Source organism: Oryzias melastigma, linkage group LG15 (genome assembly GCF_002922805.2).
Source record: "Oryzias melastigma strain HK-1 linkage group LG15, ASM292280v2, whole genome shotgun sequence".
Taxonomy (NCBI): domain Eukaryota; kingdom Metazoa; phylum Chordata; class Actinopteri; order Beloniformes; family Adrianichthyidae; genus Oryzias; species Oryzias melastigma.
In genome coordinates this window covers 1670817-1690758 of record NC_050526.1, presented here as the reverse complement: position 1 = coordinate 1690758, position 19942 = coordinate 1670817, and the positions used below count along the sequence as shown (strand labels likewise).

Sequence of the window (19942 nt, the reverse complement as noted above, 5' to 3'; positions counted from 1 at the left end):
TCCATAAAATCAGTGTTTTATGAACCTGCAGTGAAGAAAGATGTTCCAGCAGTGTATTATTGTTAACAGTGTTAAAAGCAGATGAAAGTCCATGAATAAAATCCTTGTGTTTGGGAGCTTGGAGTCCTGCTGTTTGGTGACTCTGTCCAGGAGTGTGAGGCTGGCATCCTCCGTACTGCGTGCAGCTCTGTACGCAAACTGGAGAGGGTCGAATTTTTCAGTCAGTTCAGACCTCAATTCATCAACAATAACCCTTTCCATACATTTGCACAAGATGGAGGTCTGTAATCCTGCAGGTCCTTGGTCCTGGTTTGTTTGGGAAGAGGGATGATGGTTGTCTCCTTTCACCGTCTAGGAACTGTACCCTGATTCAGGAGTTGTTGGAACAGTCTGGTAAATACTCCAGCAAGCTGATTTGAACAAATAATTCACATAATTCATAATTATAAAAGACAAAAGGTCATGAATGCAAATCCATGACTTTGCTGCTCCTTCTAGGTTTTGATCAGTAGAAACTTTTACCATTAAAGGTTGTAGACTGTAATGAAATCAAAACCTCTGATGAACCCGACCTCCATCCTGTTTTTATTTTTCTCAAAAGAGAAGGGAATTGATGAAACACAGACAGACGCTGCAGTCTTGGTCCACCTGAATTTTATTCTCAACATTTAAAGACAATAACGTACTTCCTCTTCTACGGCGATCACGGACAGCAGCGTGTGCTTATCCCGTGCTCGTGTGTTACCGTTCAGATGACCACAGTATGTTACACATCCTGGAGAGTGGACTCTGGAACAGGCTCAAACCGGTTCAGGTTAGTTTCAGCTCAGCACAGCGTGGGGGCAGGAAGCTTTATGAACACCTTCAGTTTTGTCCCAGAAACTACAAACATTCCTTCACAAGTCCATGACATGTCGAGCTGCTGATCAAACAGTGGCTGGTCACTTAGGTAACTGTTGTCTCTTGGCATTAAAATAAAATCACTAACTAGATTTGCTAATCAGCAAAGTACGTTAGCTCGTTAAGTAACATCTCCAATCTTAGTGGTTGTCAAGCAGCCATTTTGAAAACTCAGGTTAGCAAACGTTTACAAAGTAACTCCTGAGTTTTTCTTTTAAAATCCTGGAAAATCATATTAATGATACAATTAAGGGTGGTTAAAGAACCGTGAAGATGGTAGCGTGAAGGCACCAAAAAAAACCAAAAACACTTAACTCTGTTACTTTTTAACTAGTTCCTGTGAAGATCCACTGTTGGGATTATCAAAGGAACTTCTGGAAATAAGTTAAACTTTCACATCTTATACCTCACTTGTAGCTCACAAGCCAACAAAGGTCCTGATTTACAAAAAGTGCTGGTTTCCACAAGTTCTGCAGTTACTGTTCCCTGGCTGTTGTTGACAGGTGACGAATAAATACTCAATGTTAAAATGAAGTGAATCAAAGTTGGGGTCCTGGGTCATATAGTGCAAAAAAAAGATCTTTTTTGAATCAGAAATCCTAAAATTGTTTGGATAATGCTAAAGTTAACACACCTCAGTTTGAATCAGACCAAAGTTCCTTCAAATAAATTCAGTTTTTTTCTTAAATGGAGGGCTTAAATACCAATAAATCCTACAAAGATAACACTTTTACTTCCTCCCATCACATATCCTTGATATCAAAAGAGAATACTTGGTAAACTGTGTGAGGGGTGTCAGATCATGTTTCTGCATGTGCAGCCATGGAGTTTAGATGTTTTTATACTTTCTGCACCAAGAAAAAAGGAGCCTCAGAGTTGTTCAAACCCTTCTACATGTTCAGCTCATCCTCAACCATCATCATCATTCCCAGAGAAGCTGAACATTTTGAAATTCAAAGTGACTTCATGCTGTTTCTTTCAACCTGAGCCTGACGAGCATCAACTTCTAAACCAAACACACACCAGCACACGCACGGCCGGTTCTGCTCGGACACAAAAGGACGGTGGGGATCGTCACTGCAGTGTAGGAAAGCCGGTTTGCACAAGGAGGAGAGAAAATATTAACAAAGTTCAACTCTGAGCCGTGTAGTAGGAAGCTGGACCGGATCGGACCAGACCGGACCGGTCCGGCTTGTTTGGGCTTTTCTTGATAGTGGAGATCTGAAAGAGCGAGTGTCGTCAGAGCAGCTTCTTCAGAAGTTTGGGGAGTCTGATTGTTCCTGAAGTTATCCACCAACAGAGGAAAGCAACCTGAATTTTTTCAGGTCTAAATATTAAAATAATCACCTTCAATCAGGCTGGATCATGATCTTACTTGAGTTATCCCCTCTATAAAAAGTCAACTAAATTCAGACAGATGACACATGAAAAAATAAAGAAATCTAAAACTTGATAGTACTCCAGTGTGTCAAACTCTTGAAATTGATAAAAACCAAAACTGAAGATAAACTTGGACAAACATCCACTGCACAGCATGGGGTGGGGGGTTATCACGAGAAAACACCCACTGAATGTGAACAACAAGAGCATCCAGGCCTTCCTGTCCACTCTAGTTCAGGTCTGCTTTCCTAGTTCTTCCACAGATCAATAGTCCAGCATGGTCTGGTTCACGCTTCCTCAAACAGCTGCAGGTCCAGCCTGACCACGATCTCCCCTGTAGGAACCTCATGGAGCAGCAGCCTTTTTGTGATTGGTCCTTTAGAGCCTTGATCTTTCTTTATCTCAGCCAGACGGATCTCTGTCCTGCCCAGGAAGTCTGCAGAGAGAAGACATGTGAAAAGGCTTTAATCAGGAAGCGATTGAACGGAGAGGCTTACAGGTGTGAACGCACCGTCAGGTGAGAACTGGTCCCTCTCAAACACAGTGACACACAGGACGTCCTGCTCTAGATCCTTGATGAAAAACTGGCAGTTGGAGTTCCACTTTGGGTTGAGTGTGTCCTGCAAACATAGAAGTCTTCAGCTGCACTGAAGCTCACCACTTCTACTTTTCTATCGCTGCAGCAGAAATCCTCACCTGTAAGGTCTTAGTAATGTGGCACTGCGAGCCCATGGTCACCTCACAGTACGGGTTACTCTTTCCTGGAATGAAACATCACGTCATCACACTGCAACTGGGATCTCTCCTTTAACCATTTGAAACTAAAGACCAGTTGTTTGGTCCTTTTTGAAAACCGAACAGAGAAAACAGTGTTTGACAATGACACTTGTGGACCCATTTCTAAGGTGATGCAGCCCTCAGGACAGCTGGATGACCTGTGGGGACAGGTGATGGTGATACTGCTGGAGAGTGTCTTCATGTGAGCCTGTGCTCGTCAGGGCGTCATCCCTGGAAGTAGGGCATATTTTCAAGCTAAAGCATTTTCTCCTCTTTGGTGAGTAAAAGTTAGAAGTTATTCACTACATGGCGAGTAAATACCTGTGACATATTAGTAATTGTGTGAATGTTCAGTAATCATTCACACCAGTGATTCTCCTGCTCCTTTCTGTACGTTTTTCAGCACGTAAAAACTCAATCACACTTTCAGTGATTTCAGAAATCTTGATATCAATATGTTCAACTTGTTCAGGACATTACTGCTTGTATTTTTGGTATTCATAAACTTTATAGTTTTTGAAATATTGAGCAAAATATGCCTCATAGGAAATAAACGAGAGATTCTTGAATTAAAAATTTCTTAGCAGATTTTTAGACTATTTTGAAGTTTAGCTAGTATTTAAGCAATATGCTAGCTTTTTGGCTATTTTGGGATCAGCTGAGGTTTCTTTTATGCTAATTTGGAGTTTAGCTCATATTTAAGCAACACTAAATATTTTTGCAAAATTGGCTTGTATTACCCCTCGCTTACACCGCCAGCGTCAAGGCTCCGTTGCGTGCGCCGTAGTCTTTTCATAACTTTAAAAGTGTGAGAAGAACTTCCACTGCAGGCGCTCACGTCCTGCGTCTGCGGACTGACCTCTGCGTTGCTGCGAATCCTTTTCCTTTGGTTCAAATTTTGACGGACGCCGCAGCTGATCGTCATCACTTTTTGTGAAGTTGGGGCTATTCACGACTTAAACCGGAAACCACGCGAGCGAATTTAAAGTGCATACGGTATATTTTCAAAATAAAACAAACTTTCCGCTGAACTCGCCGGTTTCAGCGTGTCATAAACATTACGTAATTTTCGGGTTACTCAAAGTGTGTTGCAGCACAGCGTTGTCAGTCATAACCATGGACAACGAGAAGCTGATCATAGAGATCCAGCACTACTCTGTCTGGGCTGAGCTTTCACAGGCTGTGGCTGGAGCAGCAGCCAGTGTAAGCCATCGGCTGTAGCTAGTCCACTCCCGCGACGCAACAAAGCCTTGACGCTAGCGGTGTAAGCCCGGGGTTAGGGATTTTTAAGCAATTTTTCAGAAATTTAGGTCAACTTCAGCACTTTTTCATAGTTCTTTAACAAAATTTCAAATCTTTTAGCAAATGTAACATTTTTCAAGTAGCTTTTGCATTTTCAGTAAATCCCTTCAGCAGTTAAAGTAAATTGTGTCCCCATTTTCAGTAAAAAGCTTCAGCATCTTCAGCGAGCACTTTTAACCAAAAGCATTCACACCAGCAAAAATCCAAAAATAGTTGTTTTTTATGTTTTAATTATGTAGTGACTTCCTCTCTGTTTGCATTCAACATTATTATTGTCTCAGGTTTTTCTGTGTAAAATAGGGTAAAATATTGTCCGGTAAATATGTTTGGCTGGTAGATTATTTTATTTATCTATGTCGTTGACTTGATGTCACTTCATTAGTTTAGATGTTTTCCCAGCTGAACCTTTTTCATTTCTTGACTTCGTTTTTTGCCCTTAGATACTCTGTCCACCTCTTCCAAGAGCTGCAATGGCAAGTCAATTTAAATAAGCTGCAGCAGAGTGTCAAATGTAAACATTTTGGTTTTTTAAGCATCCAAAGTCTTCCAGAGTTCTGATTGTAGTGTTTGTACCGTGAGAGCGGCAGGGTTTGAGCTCGATCCCCTCCACGATGTTGACCATCAGTCTACCAATTCCCGTGGCTCTCTGAGAGCGCACTGACACAGGAGAAGTATACGTTAGTTTTTGCTCATTAAAGGCACCTGAGTGAGTGCATGTGAGCTGGACTGTACCTAGATATGCCTTCTCCCTCTTCTTCTTCTCCGTCTCAATGAAGAGCTCCGAAGCCGCCTTGATTTTCTGAACCCAGGCCGTTCTAAATGAACACAAACAGTCAGTAAACCTGCTTCTAGCAGCAACAGCAGATTTCTGCAGCTCTCTGCTGACTCTACAGTGGTTCCTTCATGTCATCATGCTGACAGGTTTAAAATAACACATTTGAATAGTTTCTTCAATGATCAACCTTTGGTTACACATAAAAACCTCTGATTTGTTTAGACCAGGAGTCTGCAACCTGCAGCTCCAGATCTACATGTGTCTCTTTTATCTCTCCCTCTTTGGTCAAACATAAATAATTCATGGAGACTGCTGATCCAGACATGTCGACCATCAGAGTCAGCAGCTCCTGATAATAACTGTCTAACCAAAACTACTTAAAGAAAACAAATAAACAAAGCCTGTAAACTAAGACTACCAAGATCCAAACTAAAATAACAGAACCCAGCAGAGTAAGACTGCTGAGGACAAAGAGAGGAAATAGAAAATAAAATAAAAAGAAAATAACAGTTTTTTAAAGTAAGGATTAATTATCATTTATTTAATTTATATTAGTTAAATGTATAAACTGATGTCTGAGGTTCATATAGATGATAAACTATGTAGGTTTTTACATCCTGTTGACCTGAAGACGTCTTGTTTGATCAACTCTACCTCCAGAATGAACAGATTTTATATGAAAAGAAAAACTTTGGTAAAAAATTTGATCTTTGATGAGTTAAAATCACAAGTTATCTTATGCTGCACAACATTAGTTACTATCTGTTCAGAGCTGCACTGAGATGATCCTGTTTGGAACAGAGCAGCTTTTAGTTTGAAAAGAAGTTATTTGAGCTTCTGTCAAACGTAAAAAAAAATCTCATTTTGAAATATGCTAGGTTCTTTTTACATTTTTGCTTTTTTTCGTGCCAAAAAATAGACATAATTCATAATTATTGTTTTAGAGAATGAAGGTCGTGAATCCAAATCCAAATTTTTTAAAGACTAAAGACTGTCCGGCTCCTTCTTGGTTTTGATTAGTAGAAAACAAGCCCAAAGGGCTCTTTTACTGTTAAAGGTTGAAGACCAATGATTTAGATGAATAGAAGTCATATAGTTTCTGATGATACTTTAAAATACAGCGAGGCACAAAAACATTTAGTCAGCCACCAATTGTGCAAGTTCTCCCACATCAAAAGATGAGGTATACCTGTAATATTCATTACAGGTATACCTCATCTATGAGAGACAATGAGAAAAAAATATATTTTACTGTAACTCTTCAAGCTCCACCAAAGAGCTCTAAATAGGCCTGCACGATAAAAGTAAAAATCTGTGATGTCTGTGTTTGAAACTGCCATGACAGTATGACTTTTGATAAATGGACAAACAGCAAAGAATAACAAACACTAATACATTTCCATTTCAGTGAGAGGGGAAAAACTAATTAGATTAACGCTGAAAATTTATTTTTATAAAAGTTTTACAACACATTTTTTAATAAAATATATATAAAGTACTTCAAAACAAACATATATTAAATAAACTAAATTGCTCATTGATGCCTATTTATAAAAACAAAACACTAATAACATCTTTGATGTTATGAAGATTCTTACACATAAAAATCCTGGGATGTTCACTAAAACAAAAGAGCATCAATAGGGACTGTATCTTTAAATAAACTGGATGGATGGAATAAGTTACAGCTTTAAATTCTTCACTGTGTCCTCTGCTGCTGCAATAATACTATTGGTTTAATGCATAAAGGGCTTTTTTTGATTCGTTACTTCAAACTACAGAGATAGTATAGTATTTGTGCAGCCAGAGAACACTTATCACCACTTTGCCTCCTTTTGTGGTAAACATACCTCACTGGCCTCATACCAGCATGATGGTACATTTTCAGTTTATTGTGCAGCAAACAAAGCTCATCATCATCAGTCTGCTGAATTCAGAGCTAAAGTCCCTGAACTCTCAGAGGAGAAAGCCTGGGTGTTACCTCTCATTGATGGACTCGGCTCTGAGAGTGTAAACTCTGTCGATGTGAGAGATGTGGAACAGAGGCTCGTCTCCTGACGGATCTGTCGGCAGCTTCACCAGCACTTCATTTAAGAAGATCGGCTGGAAAAGAGAAGGCTTTCTTCATGAAAGGTTCACGAGCGTCCTCCTCTGTGTGCTGCTGCGAGTGAGTGCAGACTCACCGTCTTATACATGCGGTACTGCAGGTGAGTTTTGGAGAAGACTTTGTCTGACCCTGATGAGCCCAGAGGTTTGATCACCTGTGAGGGAGACAATGACTTTATTACGAGGAAAATATGTTGACTACAGGTGGAACAGCAGCTTCATAGCATATTAATAGGTCACCTTAGTGAGAGGCTCACCTGTGTCAGCAACAGGAAGTCGTTGAACAGGAAGCCGTAGAGCTCCTTGCTGCTCTTGGCCTTGAACAGCTTTCCACTGTGGAGGAACTTGCGTGGGCCGAGGCAGTTGGTGACAGAGTTGAAGACCAGTTGCTTAAAGACAGATGTGGGGTTTTGAGGATCTTCAGATTCAGGTTTTGTTGCTGTGCTGCAGGTGAGACAGGTGGGAGAGTGCTACTCACCTCTGAGAGACCCTCACACTGAACGTGACCCTGAATCCACTCCAGACGGTCAGAGTTCTCCTTCTCCCGGACGCCCTCGTTGACCTGAAGGAACACACAGCATGAGCACGTGAATGTGGTCTCCCTGCACCAGCTACCTGACCCGTTTACCTGTGAGCAGAGCTCCTCTGCTTTCTCCAGAGCAGTCTTCAGGTGGCTGTGGTCTGGATGGGCCTCTGATGTGTTTTCTAAGATCTGTTAAAAACAAAGTGTTCAAAGAAGAGTTCTACGCTGTGTGAGAGTGCAAACCACACTTACGTTTTTGATGATGAGGGGGTAACGGGTGACTCTCTGCATGGGTTTGAGCAGGAAGCTAGACAGAGGCATTCCCTTACAGCGGGGGTCCATGGCCAACCTCTGGAGATCAGAGAAAAATGAGACAAAGGTGTTTTGAACATGTTCCTGTAGCGTTTTCTCTCAATGGAGGATATAGATAGTAGTATCCGATCTGCGATCTGCTCCCAAAAATTCAAATACAAATATTCGTGACGTCCAAGATCGCTGATTCATGATCTTTATAAATATAGTAAAGTGGAGTAAAATATTTTCTGGAGACGGTTTATTTATTGCTCTGAAATGCAGAATAATGGTGGATTTTAAGTTTATGAACTAAAACAAAGCTGAATGAGCAGTGTTACTGTTGCCGGAAGTAAACACATTTTCATTTCGTTCTGCTGCAGAACAAAAAGACTTTTTTCATACGAGCTCTGCACCAATATGTAATGCTTAGAACATGAAATGTTTAAGAGCTTTGAGGATGGAAAAAACTGTGGAGAACATTTTCAGGTTTTGTTGTTAAATTATTAAAAACAATAATGATTTTTTTAACCTTTTCATGTTATTTATATTACTGTTGAACTTATCCAGAAGGTTGAAAAAAAACCAAACTTGTTTAAAATGTTTAAAATGACAAACAACTCTTCTTTCTATTTAAATCTTTGTGTTTTTATCAGTTTTGTTGATTCTCATCTCTTGTTTTAAATAAAGGTATAAATGATGGTGATTTAATACAAATCAGTTCAACTTTCATCCATCCAGTAAAAAGACAAACACATAGCAACAAACATATTAAAAAGTAAGAGTCTTGGTTTGATTCATGAATTAAATCAGATCGATACCGAAGCAATGATCCACAGCTCTAATAGAGAACATTATTTTTCAAATTGTGGTAAATCAAGAGCAGACACAAAAATACAGCTTAAAAAAAATCTTGTTATGTATAAACTACATTCGGCAGGTCACAGTCTTCCTGCTCTGCCGCGTTCTGATCATCTGCTGTCAGACAGATAGATCCATGAACGTCTTTGTTTTCCTGGAATCTGGATCAGAACTGTACGTCTGGATAGCTCTGATGTCGCTCGTCATTTTTGTTGCACCACTAATGTTAGGTTGGGGTTGTGAGGGGCTGTAAGCTAGTGAGGGAATATGTAAACATGTGCAGGTTTACTCCACACCAACGGTCTCCCTCACAACTCAGAGGCAACTTTCTGCCGCTCTACAGAAACTATGTCCTAGAAAACAACATTTTTTTTTTTTACTTTAAAAAATAGTCTAAAATCGTAACTAGGGGAATACTTTTAAAACTGATCAAAGGGTTATTGGTACTGAGGTTCTACAGAGCTTTAAAGGCAACAACCACAGAAAATACAACAGTAGGCAGAGAGGTCAGAGCGCTCAGGTTGAAGGATTAGGAAGACACCTTACAGTGGAGTTAAGGGGATTGAAGTAAATATAAATAAAAAAGATTAAATCATGCCACTTTGGTCTCTAGTGTTACCTTTGCTGCTGTCACTATCATCAATTTGAAAGAACAATATTTACAACAGTTCCTTAAAATCCAAACGTGTACCTTGAGAAAGTCTTTGATGTCTGGGTTGTCGTCAGTCTTCTGTTGAATCAGAGTGGCTCCATTCAGCTGACATGAACAGAATCTGCACAAAAGCAGCAACACAAAATCAACAACACGTCCAGACAAACGATGTGTAGAGCTGATGAAGTCCCACCTGATGTACGACTGCATGTGAGGCAGCTGATTGGTCAGGATGTCTCCAATCATCTTCACAGGCATTCGATCACCTGACATCTTCTTTCTCACCCTTAGCGCCCTGCAGGGAAGCCCCGTGCCATCAAACATCTGAAGTACCAAACACCTTCACAATTCTTAAAAATATGCTTTGACCCATAAACAATCAGACTATCACCATCATTAAAAGTGTTTTGTGCATTAAGACTGGAAAAGTGTGCTGGTCTGGATCGAGTCCTGAGCATTACGGTCTACATTCAGACTGCTTCAGCCGCACATTTCTGTTTCCAACCAGAGATCGTCAACAAAACCACGTCTGAAGATCTGCCTCACAGGAACACTGATGAGGATTTATGACATAAAGACTGTCAGGAAAACAGTGTGAGGAGAAATGTGAATGAAGTCAAAAGCCATCATGTCTCTTCCTAAACAAGCCAGGCCCAAAGACAAGGTCAAGTGTCAGAGTCAAGGCCCGGGGCCCAGATCCGGCCCTCCAGGTAATTCTATCCGGCCCTCCAGGTCATTTTATTTTATTTTATTGTTGTTTTCTTGCGCTTATTTCTAACTTGTATAATTCTGAAGAAATATATTTTTATGGAGAGTAAAATATTGAAAGTTATTAAAGGTTTAAGTTGATTTATTCTGGAATAATATTCTTGCCTTTTTATTCATAATTATGTTAAAAAGTTACAGTTTTAAAGTTTTAAACATTGTTATTCTGTTAGCTTTTTAGACTATTTCGACATTTACTAAGATTTTTTAGGCTATTTTGGAGTTTAGCTAATTTTTCAGCTATGTGCTTGTTGTCTTGACTTACCTAATCTTTTTTTAGGCTAATTTGGCATTTAGCTAATGTTTTAGCTGGTTATCAACTTCAGCGTTTTTAGCTATCAGCTTCAGCATCTTCAGTGGCCAAATTCAGCTTACAGCATTCACACTAGCATTATCACAGGTAATGTTATATATCTAGTTCATAATTATGTTAAAAAGTTACAGTTTTAAAGTTTTAAATTTTTAATTTTAGAGTGTTTAATAAATGTTTATCCTGTTCTGCCCGCGACCTAAAGTGTTGAAAGTCTGAATATGTGAACTATCCTAACAAGAACTGCAGAGCGAAGGACCTCCATAATCTCTGTCTAGTTGCTTTGCCACACCTCTGTAATTCCTGGTCGATCCCCAAAGAGATCGTTAGTCACATAGTTTTGTTTACAGGCTTTAGTTTCCAGCAAAAAGCTATGGTAGACGCCACTCGAAGTACAGACCAAACACAAGGTTCAGGACTCGATACAGACCTAACAAGCACACTTGCTCCAACCCAACAAACTTTGAGTCGTTTTACACCCTTAGAAGTGAGGCTCGTTTCCAAATTCACGCATGTTTTTGTCTCCAAGTCTTTAATATCTGAGCAGAAACTTGATTTGTTATAATAAAGGAAAGATTGAATCTTTGTGAACAAAGCTGAACATCAAAGAATACTGAAATGTTTACTTGAGCAGTTTGATGTTACACATGATGAGCTCCTTCCAGTTAACAAAGATCATGGCCACCTCCTTCTCTGACAGCAGCTCACAGTCCAGCAGAGGTTTGTGGAAAATCTGCAACAAAACATGGTAGATTTCCTCCGTCTCTTCTCTTTCAGGAACCAACTACAAAGTCAAATGTGAGCTAGTGTTCCTCATTTTGATACTGTATTGAACTTGTTAAAAGACAGCAGTGTGAAGCAGCCAAAGAGCATCAGGCTGCATCCATGAGAGTGTGCACGTGTGGGAGGACAGGCACCTCTGTAACAAGCTGCAGATCGTTGACGTAATTCTCTTCTGTGACAATCAGCTCATGGATGTACCCCTGCCTCTTCCTCTCCATGGGGCTCAGCATGTCCAGCAGGTGAAGGTCAGCACACCCTGCAGCACAAACACGCTGCTGTCAGGCATCAGGCGGGAACACACAAGTGACCTCAGGTGAAGGAGCAAACCCAGCATACGTACCTGAGAGGAGGACGCAGACATTTGGGGGTGTCAGAGTTAAGTTTTTTGTTTTGAATAGAGCTAAAACTTTTGTTTTCTTTTGCTATAAAATCTTCTGAGCTCTCATAGATTTTTAAAAGTATAACTTGTCCTGTCAGACTGTATGAATTTAGTAAATTAAACCGACATTAGAATAAAGTTAGAAACACAAACAAGCAAAAAACTTTCTAAAACTTTGAGTTTAAGAAAGAACTCAAAGTTTGAGTTTAAACATTACCTGGAAAAGTTTAACTAAGAATTTGTATTCACTTGAAAACATTGAGTAAGCAAACACTTCCAAATATATTTAACTGTACTGCCATTCCCAGCCACAAGAGGGAACAGAAGCTCGTCTCATGTAAAATATTATTTTCCTTCAACAAAATGCATCCTTTTAAAAATAATTTGAGCTTCCTTCAAAGCAGATTTTCAAGGACTGTTTCTGTAGGAATGAGGAGTGAGGCCGTCGAGTCTCAGAGCATTTCATCGTTCAGCACCGCTCCTGTTCAAAACAGAGCGTGACATTCTCAACATTAATTCAATCGTTTGATGCTCTTCACTTGTGCACGGCCCTGCACGCATTGACACGTGAACTCTGATTATATTTACATCTTTGTAACTTTAGTCTGTCGACGCATGTTGGGCGGAGCAATGGGCTTGTTTAACTTTGACTAACTTCAACAATTTAACAAATTTATGTCCAGATAAGAAGTTTTTATTTGTTACAAGAATAATGACATACAGACCAGCTCAGACCCCTCCCACTCCGGTTTTAATTTAAAATTAAGTTTTCAAAGAAGTCCTTTCTTCACTGTAATGCTTCTGTGATGGCAAAGCTCCACCCATCATCATCAGGACTGAAACTATGACTGTAAAAACCAGGTTCTGTGTTCACACAAACATGGTTCTGGCTGAACTGATCGACCTATCAGAGAGCTGAAGGGAGGAGGAGTCAAAATAATTCAGTTATCACGGAGAACAAGAATCACAATAGATTTTGTCTGCATGAACAAAAACAAAGAGTACAACCTAATATGGCAGCTCCAATAACACTAATGTGTTGCCATGCAATCATGTGGGGGGTGTTGCTATGGCAACCAGAAATAAACAGTATGCAGATTTGTGCATGTGTGATTTTCCCAAACAGTAAAATGTAAACAATGTAACAGTAAACATAGATAAAAATCCCCCCGGCCTGAAAAACTCACATGGTAAAAGAGATTTTTTTTAGCAATCAGCAGAAACAAAGGAAAAAAGCTTTAAAATGTTTGCGACAAAACTTTTAAAATGGACTTTTGCCAGACGGGCTGAGCTCTGGACCACAGGGCCTTGGGGATGCATGATAGAGAATGTTTGTCACTGGAATGATTCAAAGATCTGACTGACCCCCCCCCCATGTTCAGACTCAGCTTCTTGGTCTTTTCTCGAAGTTGAAACTTCATTATTGTGTCATAGCAACAGACAAACCCGTAAACATGTAAAGACAGTGAGAGAAGGTTTTCCCAATCGCTGTGCAGCATGTAACTGTGTGTGTTCTGCTCTGCAGCGCAGTCTTTGGTGTCAGGCTGAGTCTGATTTCTGACGCTCGCTTCCTTCAGTGCCTCCTTCCCTGAAGGAAGCAGAAAGGCAGGAGCGCTGTGAAACGTTGCCTGTAGGAGGTGGGGAGAAGGGGGGCGTGTCTCAGCGCTGCTTCATTCTCTCCTCTTCATGATGAGGGGGAAGAACAAAAAAGGCTGGGGGGGCCGAGCCTTTGGCTTTCTGGAGAGGAGAGGGAACGACAGCGCTGAGACTCAACCTCGGCAGATAGTGGGTCTTTCTTTGGAACTGCGAGGGAGTGGGGAGTGAGGGGAGGAGTCAGAACTTGCGACTGACAGATGGTTGAAGCAGGTGAACCAATAGGAACAAAGACAAGGAAGTCAAAAACGTAAAAGAGGAGGAGCAATCTGATGAACTGATGAGTCTAATGACAAAATCTCCAGTTAAGCCACAAAAATGACCCACTATCCACCTACACCGCGTGTGTGCATGTGTGCGTGCATGTGTGTGTGATCCTGGAAAAACATCACTCCAATCATGTAGAGAAGCTCAGCAGTCACTGCTCTCCTCAGGCCTCCCTCCCTCCTCCCTCCATAAAACAGGAAGAGGAGAGGAAGAGGCTGACTATGAAAGCCCTCCTGCTGCTCGTGCACGTTTGCAGCCTCAGATCAACAGTCAGAGCCGTGCACGAGCCGAGCTCTCGCTTTAACATTACAGTCTATCTGTATTTCTCTCTCTCTCTTCTACTGGTGGAGAGTCGCCATGTCCGGGTCATGTGACCTCTTCCTGCTGTCCCATTGGAAGTGGCCTAGTGGGCGTGGCCTAGTGGGTCTCTTTGAGGGCTTTGAGGAGAGGGGGGTTCTGGGTAATGATATGATCCTAGAGAAAAGGACGACAACAACAACATCAACAAAAACAACTAAACAAAACAACAACAACAAACCAGTCGGGTACTAAGGTGGGTGGAGCCTGCAGGAGGACAGAGTGTGGGGGTGTGGCATAGAGACAGCGAATCAGAGCAGAGAAAGACGGAGCATCAATGTTATGAAATCGAACACTGATGTCAGATCAACTTACTTGACAACATTTATCTGTAAATGTGTTTGCGTGAAGTTGGTCCCTGGCAGTTCTGTACAGCTAGCATGTAGCTGAAAAATAGCTAAACTTCAAACAAGCCTAAAAAACTGAGAAAAGCCTAAATTAGCCAAAACAGCTAGCATGAAGCTGAAATAATAGCTAAACTCCAGAACAGCCTAAAAAATCTTAATTTTTAATGCTAATTTTAAAAGTTTAAAACTGTAACTTTTTAACATAATTATGAATAATAAAAAGTCATGAATATTATTAAAGAATAAATCAACTTAAACCTGAAATAATTTTCAATATTTTACTCTCCATGAAAATATATTTTGTCAAAATTATACAAGTTAAAAATAAGCACAAGATAACATCGGGTCGTTAATAACAATAAAATAAAATGATCTGGAGGGCCGTATAGAATTACCCGGAGGGCCGGATCCGGCCCCCGGGCCTTAACTGTGACACATGTGATCTATGGTGTGTGGGGGCTGCTGGCTCGGGCCTCCCAAACTTTGTGATATTTTTTTTATTTTGATTGAGACTATGATAAAAAAGTCCCCTAATTCTATTTTCCTCTCGCTGGTTAATGGAGGACAGTAAGCCTTCAAATTCAGTCACAGAGACACAGAAACACAGCAGAAGCAGCTGTCACAGAAAACATCCCCAAAGTGAGAGTGAACCAGCTCTCAGAATCTCAGTATGATGAATAACTGATGTTATTGTAGAACTCTTCACAATAAATAGAATTTCTCAACATCATCTGTGTCTTCCGCACATTATAAGTGAGATATCTGCTCCAAGTAGCGATTGTGCTAAGAAAATAGCTTGTAGCTCCTCCCACATGCGACCACGGCATCAAACTCAGGCAGCAGCGAATTTGCCACGTGACGAAAGGGGGGCAGGCCAAGCGAATTTGCGTTCACTGTGAACGCAGCACAAGAGTTAAGAACATACTGCACCCTAATCATGACACTCACACCACAGAGCTCTGCAACTAGTGTGAGAGTTTATTCACCTCAAGTTTAACATTTTCACTGTGACATTTTTACTCTTTAGCTACAGTTCATTTGCACCTAGGTGACAAACCCACAAAGTTCTTTTGTGGTTCACCTTTTAGTATCTTATAGTTTTGATGATTTGCTTTTTTTTAACAGCCTGATTGTATTTTGATCTCTAAACCAATCTCTTTGGTGCTCTGCCTCCTAAACAGATACAAAGCATGTTGAGTTTACCAAAGTTATATAAATCTGTAATCACGATCAGATCTTTATTTTCATTCTATAAAACTGGACTTCTTTTTCTATGAAGGTCTGATTTTGGAGAGTTTAAACAAGAGAGCTAAATCTGATTTCTGAAAAATGATTTTAAACAGTGTGTAGTGAAGGGTTTAACAGCCTGTAATCCTACTTTTTTCCAAGATGTATCTACAATCTAAACGTTGAAACAATTTTGCAGATCTGATATTTTAGATACTTTCCTGCAGAAAGAATACTTACATGAAGAAGACCAAATGAAGGTTAAGAAAATACAGGACTGATATAGTAATATGCTGAAGACTGATGACAAACTGCACAAACAGGACTAGGGATTCCCTGAAGATTCACGGATTCCTGAAGTTGGAGCATCTAAGCTAGACACCGGTGTGGTGAAAGGATTTTGAACCATAGCAGCAAGTGTCACTTCTGAAGTGTTGGGGGGACTTGTCAGAATTACTTCTAACAATTTTCAGTTTTCTTTCTCTGCTCTGAAACTCTGAGTCTAAGTGAAGGGAGGTTTTGCAATGCAGAGGGAAAACATGCAGAGGAGGCGTGTTCTAAGTGTGCAAACAAACACACACATGCATGCACAGTAAGGTATAAGAGAAGCACACAAACACCCCACGGGGGGAGGGGGGTCAGCAACAGATAATCTGAGTCTAGAGCAGGGCTGCCTATTCCTGGTCCTCGAGAGCTACCACCCTACCTGTTTTTCAGATCTCCTTGCACTGCTTCCTGCTTATTACCTGGACCAGGTGTGTTCATTCAATCAGAATGTGAAGAAATCTGACTGAGCTAATCAGGAGCTAGCAGGGCTTGGACATCTGGAAAACAGGCAGGGTGGTAGCTCTCGAGGACCAGGAATGGGCAGCCCTGGTCTAGAGTGTGTGTCTGTGTTTATGTCTGGTATTAGGTGTGTACAGGTGCATGTGTGTGGACTTGTGTGTTAATGAGCAGATGCACAGGTGTGTGTCTGTACCGATGCACGTGTGTGGATTTGGTTGCAGATAAATCTGCATGTACATGTGTAAGTGTGTGAGCTTTTGTGCATGTCTTTGTGAAGATGCATGTCTGCAAAGATTTTTGTGATTGTGTGAAGATGCGCACGTGTGTATAAGATGAAATTCATGTGTGTGTGTTTGAGTGGGCAGATTCCTTTGTGTCCACAGTGTGCAAAAGTCATGAAATATTTTCCTCTAGAGCTGCGTTCAATTTCAGACCTGAACAGTTTCAGATATCAACTTGAGACTTACCTTTTTAGTATGGACTTTATTACTCAGTAGAGTTCTTGATTTGATCAACTTTTCATTTTTGTTTCTCTTCTTAACATCCCAACTATATTTTTTTCTGTTTTTTTTCTATAGTAAAATCATTCCCAGTGGTTTTTAAATTATGATTAGTCAGTTTTTACCTAAAATCAAAAAGCTTTTTTTAAGACATATTATTTGCAGAGCGGCAGTAACTCACTAGAAACCCGCCGCCCCCCCTCCTTGTCGCTCTGTTTGCGTGCTCACCGGTGGCCCTATAGCCTCAAGCTAACATTAGCGGAGAAAAATAAACAACAACCATTATTGGATCAGGCCATTCGTACAGTTTTGAGCCAGAATTACATTTTTCTACAGCAGTCACTGATTGTTCATCATGAACGCTCATCATGTCTCGCACACCTAAGCATGAGTGGTCGGTCCATGGGGCGTTCAGGGGCGAGGAGACTTTGGCACGCTCATTTCTGAAGCTGCGCCATTTAGGGCTGGGTTAATGAAATCAATTAATCGATTTGAATCGATTTAAGATTAATAGATCAATAATCGATACATAAAAATATAGATCGATTTAGCAAATAAAGCTCAGGTGTGCTACCTTGATGTTAACGTTTAATAGAATTTCCCATAGGATGCTAACACTCAGTCGACCTCAACATACATTACTGAATAAATGAACATATTTCTAAACTCACAGGCAGGAATTTTCCGAACTCTTTAAAGGAAATATTTTTAAAGTAACTATTTGTGGTCTAAAGCATTCTTCTGGTATAAGGTATAATGCTATAAAATGATCTCCACCTAGTGTCCAAACTGAAACGTCCTCCAGGAGAAGCAGAACAATGTTTACAATGTTAATGATCTGAACGTTTCTGGAAATTTTGATTGATACCCGCCCCTTGGGCCATTAGTCTGAGCATTTTCAAGCATCAAATTTTCAGGTGTTCCTAATTTGAATTAAGAAATACTCAGAAACACTATTTGAATCCTAACTTAATAATAGGTCTTCTACTTTGAGAAAAATGCGACATGAACATGTTAAAAACACAAAAAAGACCATTTTCATTGGAGTGGTCTTTAATGTAAATTACTTTGGTACCCTGATGACGTTGCCCTATATGAATAAAGATGTGTGTCTTTGTGTACAAACAAGTGAACAAATACACGTGTGTGCGTGAGTTTGTGTGTGTGTAAACATGTGTGTTGGAAACTGCCCATCAAGTGCTGCTTTAGTGTACAGATGTGTATGAGTGAGTGAGTGAGTGTCTGAACAGAGAATCATAAGTATGTGGGAATGAAAATGTGTGTGTGAGTCTGTGTTTTCCAGTGTGTGTGTGTACATGTGTACAGATTCATATCTGAGTGTGAGTGAAGATGTGTGTGTTTCTGTCTGTGTAGGGGTCGATATGTGTGTGTAATATTTGTGTGTACAAAGGCATGTATGTGCAGATGTGTGTGTATACACATGTGGTGTACATGGTTCTGTGAGCACATGGCACACACATTCGTTTTGGTCTGTGAGCATGTTAGTATGTTCATTTCAACACTGCAGTGATTCCGTGCATGTGCATACTCACACTGTGTGCTGGGGTCAGTATCTGTGGTCAATTTGACATAGTTGCTAGGAAACAGGCCCTCTCTCCCGTTGAGCTCTCCTTTCCACCAATCACAGTCGTCCTTGTTGAGCACGGTGATGACCTGACCCTTCTGGAAGGCCAGCTCATCGTCGTTCTGCGCCACATAGTCGTACATGCCGATCACCTGACACACGGCTGCAGAAGGATACACAGTCAGACCACAGCTCGATGAAATAAACAGAGAAGCCTACAGCCCTGGAGCCGGACTGTGGACTGGTATCGGTCTGTGGTTCAATTGGAACCAGGACGTGGAAGAAATAATTATTTTACACACTTTTTTTCTGTATTGAGTCTCGACAATCTTTTATTTTGAAAAATCTTTTATTTTGAAAAAATAACCAGATTCTCTCAGCTACACCTTGAAGCACTTGAGCTGTAAAGTTTGGTCAGGGTAACAAAATGACCGTGTTTAAATGAAATCTTTAGGTTTTGAAAATCCTTTCAGTCCCTTGAGCGCTAAAAGTAGACTGGCAGCGTGGAACAGGAGACTCTAAAGGTTTAAAGCAGGGGTGTCCAAAGTCAGGCCTCGAGGGCCAGCCTCCTGCTGGTTATCTGCTGCTGATTACCTGGATCAGGTGTGTTTGTCTAATAAGAAGCTTCAATAGCAGGTTGGTTGTAAAACATGTGGGACACCAGCTCTCGAGGACCGACTTTTTCTGAGGAAACACCAGCATGTTACCTAGCTTTAATAGAAACGCTCCTTTTTGACAATTCAACTGAATATTTTTTTTGGGTGATTTTCCAAATATTTTTAGGTAATTTAATTGTTAGTTTGTCATTTGGTTTCTTTGGGAGACAGGGGCAGACAAATGCTTTTATTTCAAGTGTCTGATACGTTTTAACAGAAGCTACGAGTCAGCGGTGTGCATACAGCAAAACTGTGCGTGTCAGAAAGTACCTGTGGTGGGAGGGGCCACTTTGGTGATGGTTGGCTCAGTGGGAGTGGTCTTGCTGGTGCTGGGGCTCAGCAGCTTGACATAATTGGCAGGAAACCAGCCTATCTGTCTCTTTTTCCCCCGAGCCTGCACCCACAAAAGATTTGTCATTGTGGTTGATTATTAAATGCAAGTCAACACCCAAAGCTGAAATGTGGACAATTTGTTTCATTATTTACTAACCGACCAAATGTTTTTTAAAGAAAACGTTTATGGCTCCTTCAGTTCAGCCAAACCTTGAATGGTAACGTAGTAAACTTTTCTGTCATCATTCCAGTACTATCTTTGGTCCTAATCAACTTTCTTTGGATAAGATTTCAAACAGAATTGGGAAGCGCAGAGCTGCCATCCAGTGGAAATAAAAAATAAAAAAAACTGCACATCACATTATATTGTGAAAAGTTTAATGTTCCAACAAGATAACTTCAGTTTTTGTACAATATAATATCAAAT

General features: G+C 40.5%; 1 protein-coding gene across 3 annotated transcripts in view; it reads right to left on the bottom strand.

The window, feature by feature from the left end:
- Positions 1-637: 637 nt before the first annotated feature.
- The window catches only part of itsn1 (intersectin 1 (SH3 domain protein)), a 63309-nt gene continuing 44004 nt past the window's right edge, over positions 638-19942 (bottom strand). For all 3 annotated transcript variants that reach the window (XM_024261375.2, XM_024261376.2, XM_036215678.1), the window contains 17 exons: positions 19453-19576; positions 18495-18689; positions 11560-11681; positions 11269-11375; positions 9761-9862; positions 9607-9688; positions 8016-8114; positions 7869-7952; positions 7719-7802; positions 7498-7629; positions 7318-7395; positions 7116-7237; positions 5092-5174; positions 4933-5016; positions 2977-3041; positions 2792-2900; positions 638-2716 (listed from right to left, as the gene is read on the bottom strand). In XM_024261375.2, the coding sequence (XP_024117143.1) occupies positions 2568-2716; positions 2792-2900; positions 2977-3041; positions 4933-5016; positions 5092-5174; positions 7116-7237; positions 7318-7395; positions 7498-7629; positions 7719-7802; positions 7869-7952; positions 8016-8114; positions 9607-9688; positions 9761-9862; positions 11269-11375; positions 11560-11681; positions 18495-18689; positions 19453-19576 (1821 nt within the window). In that variant the 3' untranslated portion in view covers positions 638-2567. The remainder of the gene's footprint in view (positions 2717-2791; positions 2901-2976; positions 3042-4932; positions 5017-5091; positions 5175-7115; positions 7238-7317; positions 7396-7497; positions 7630-7718; positions 7803-7868; positions 7953-8015; positions 8115-9606; positions 9689-9760; positions 9863-11268; positions 11376-11559; positions 11682-18494; positions 18690-19452; positions 19577-19942) is intronic.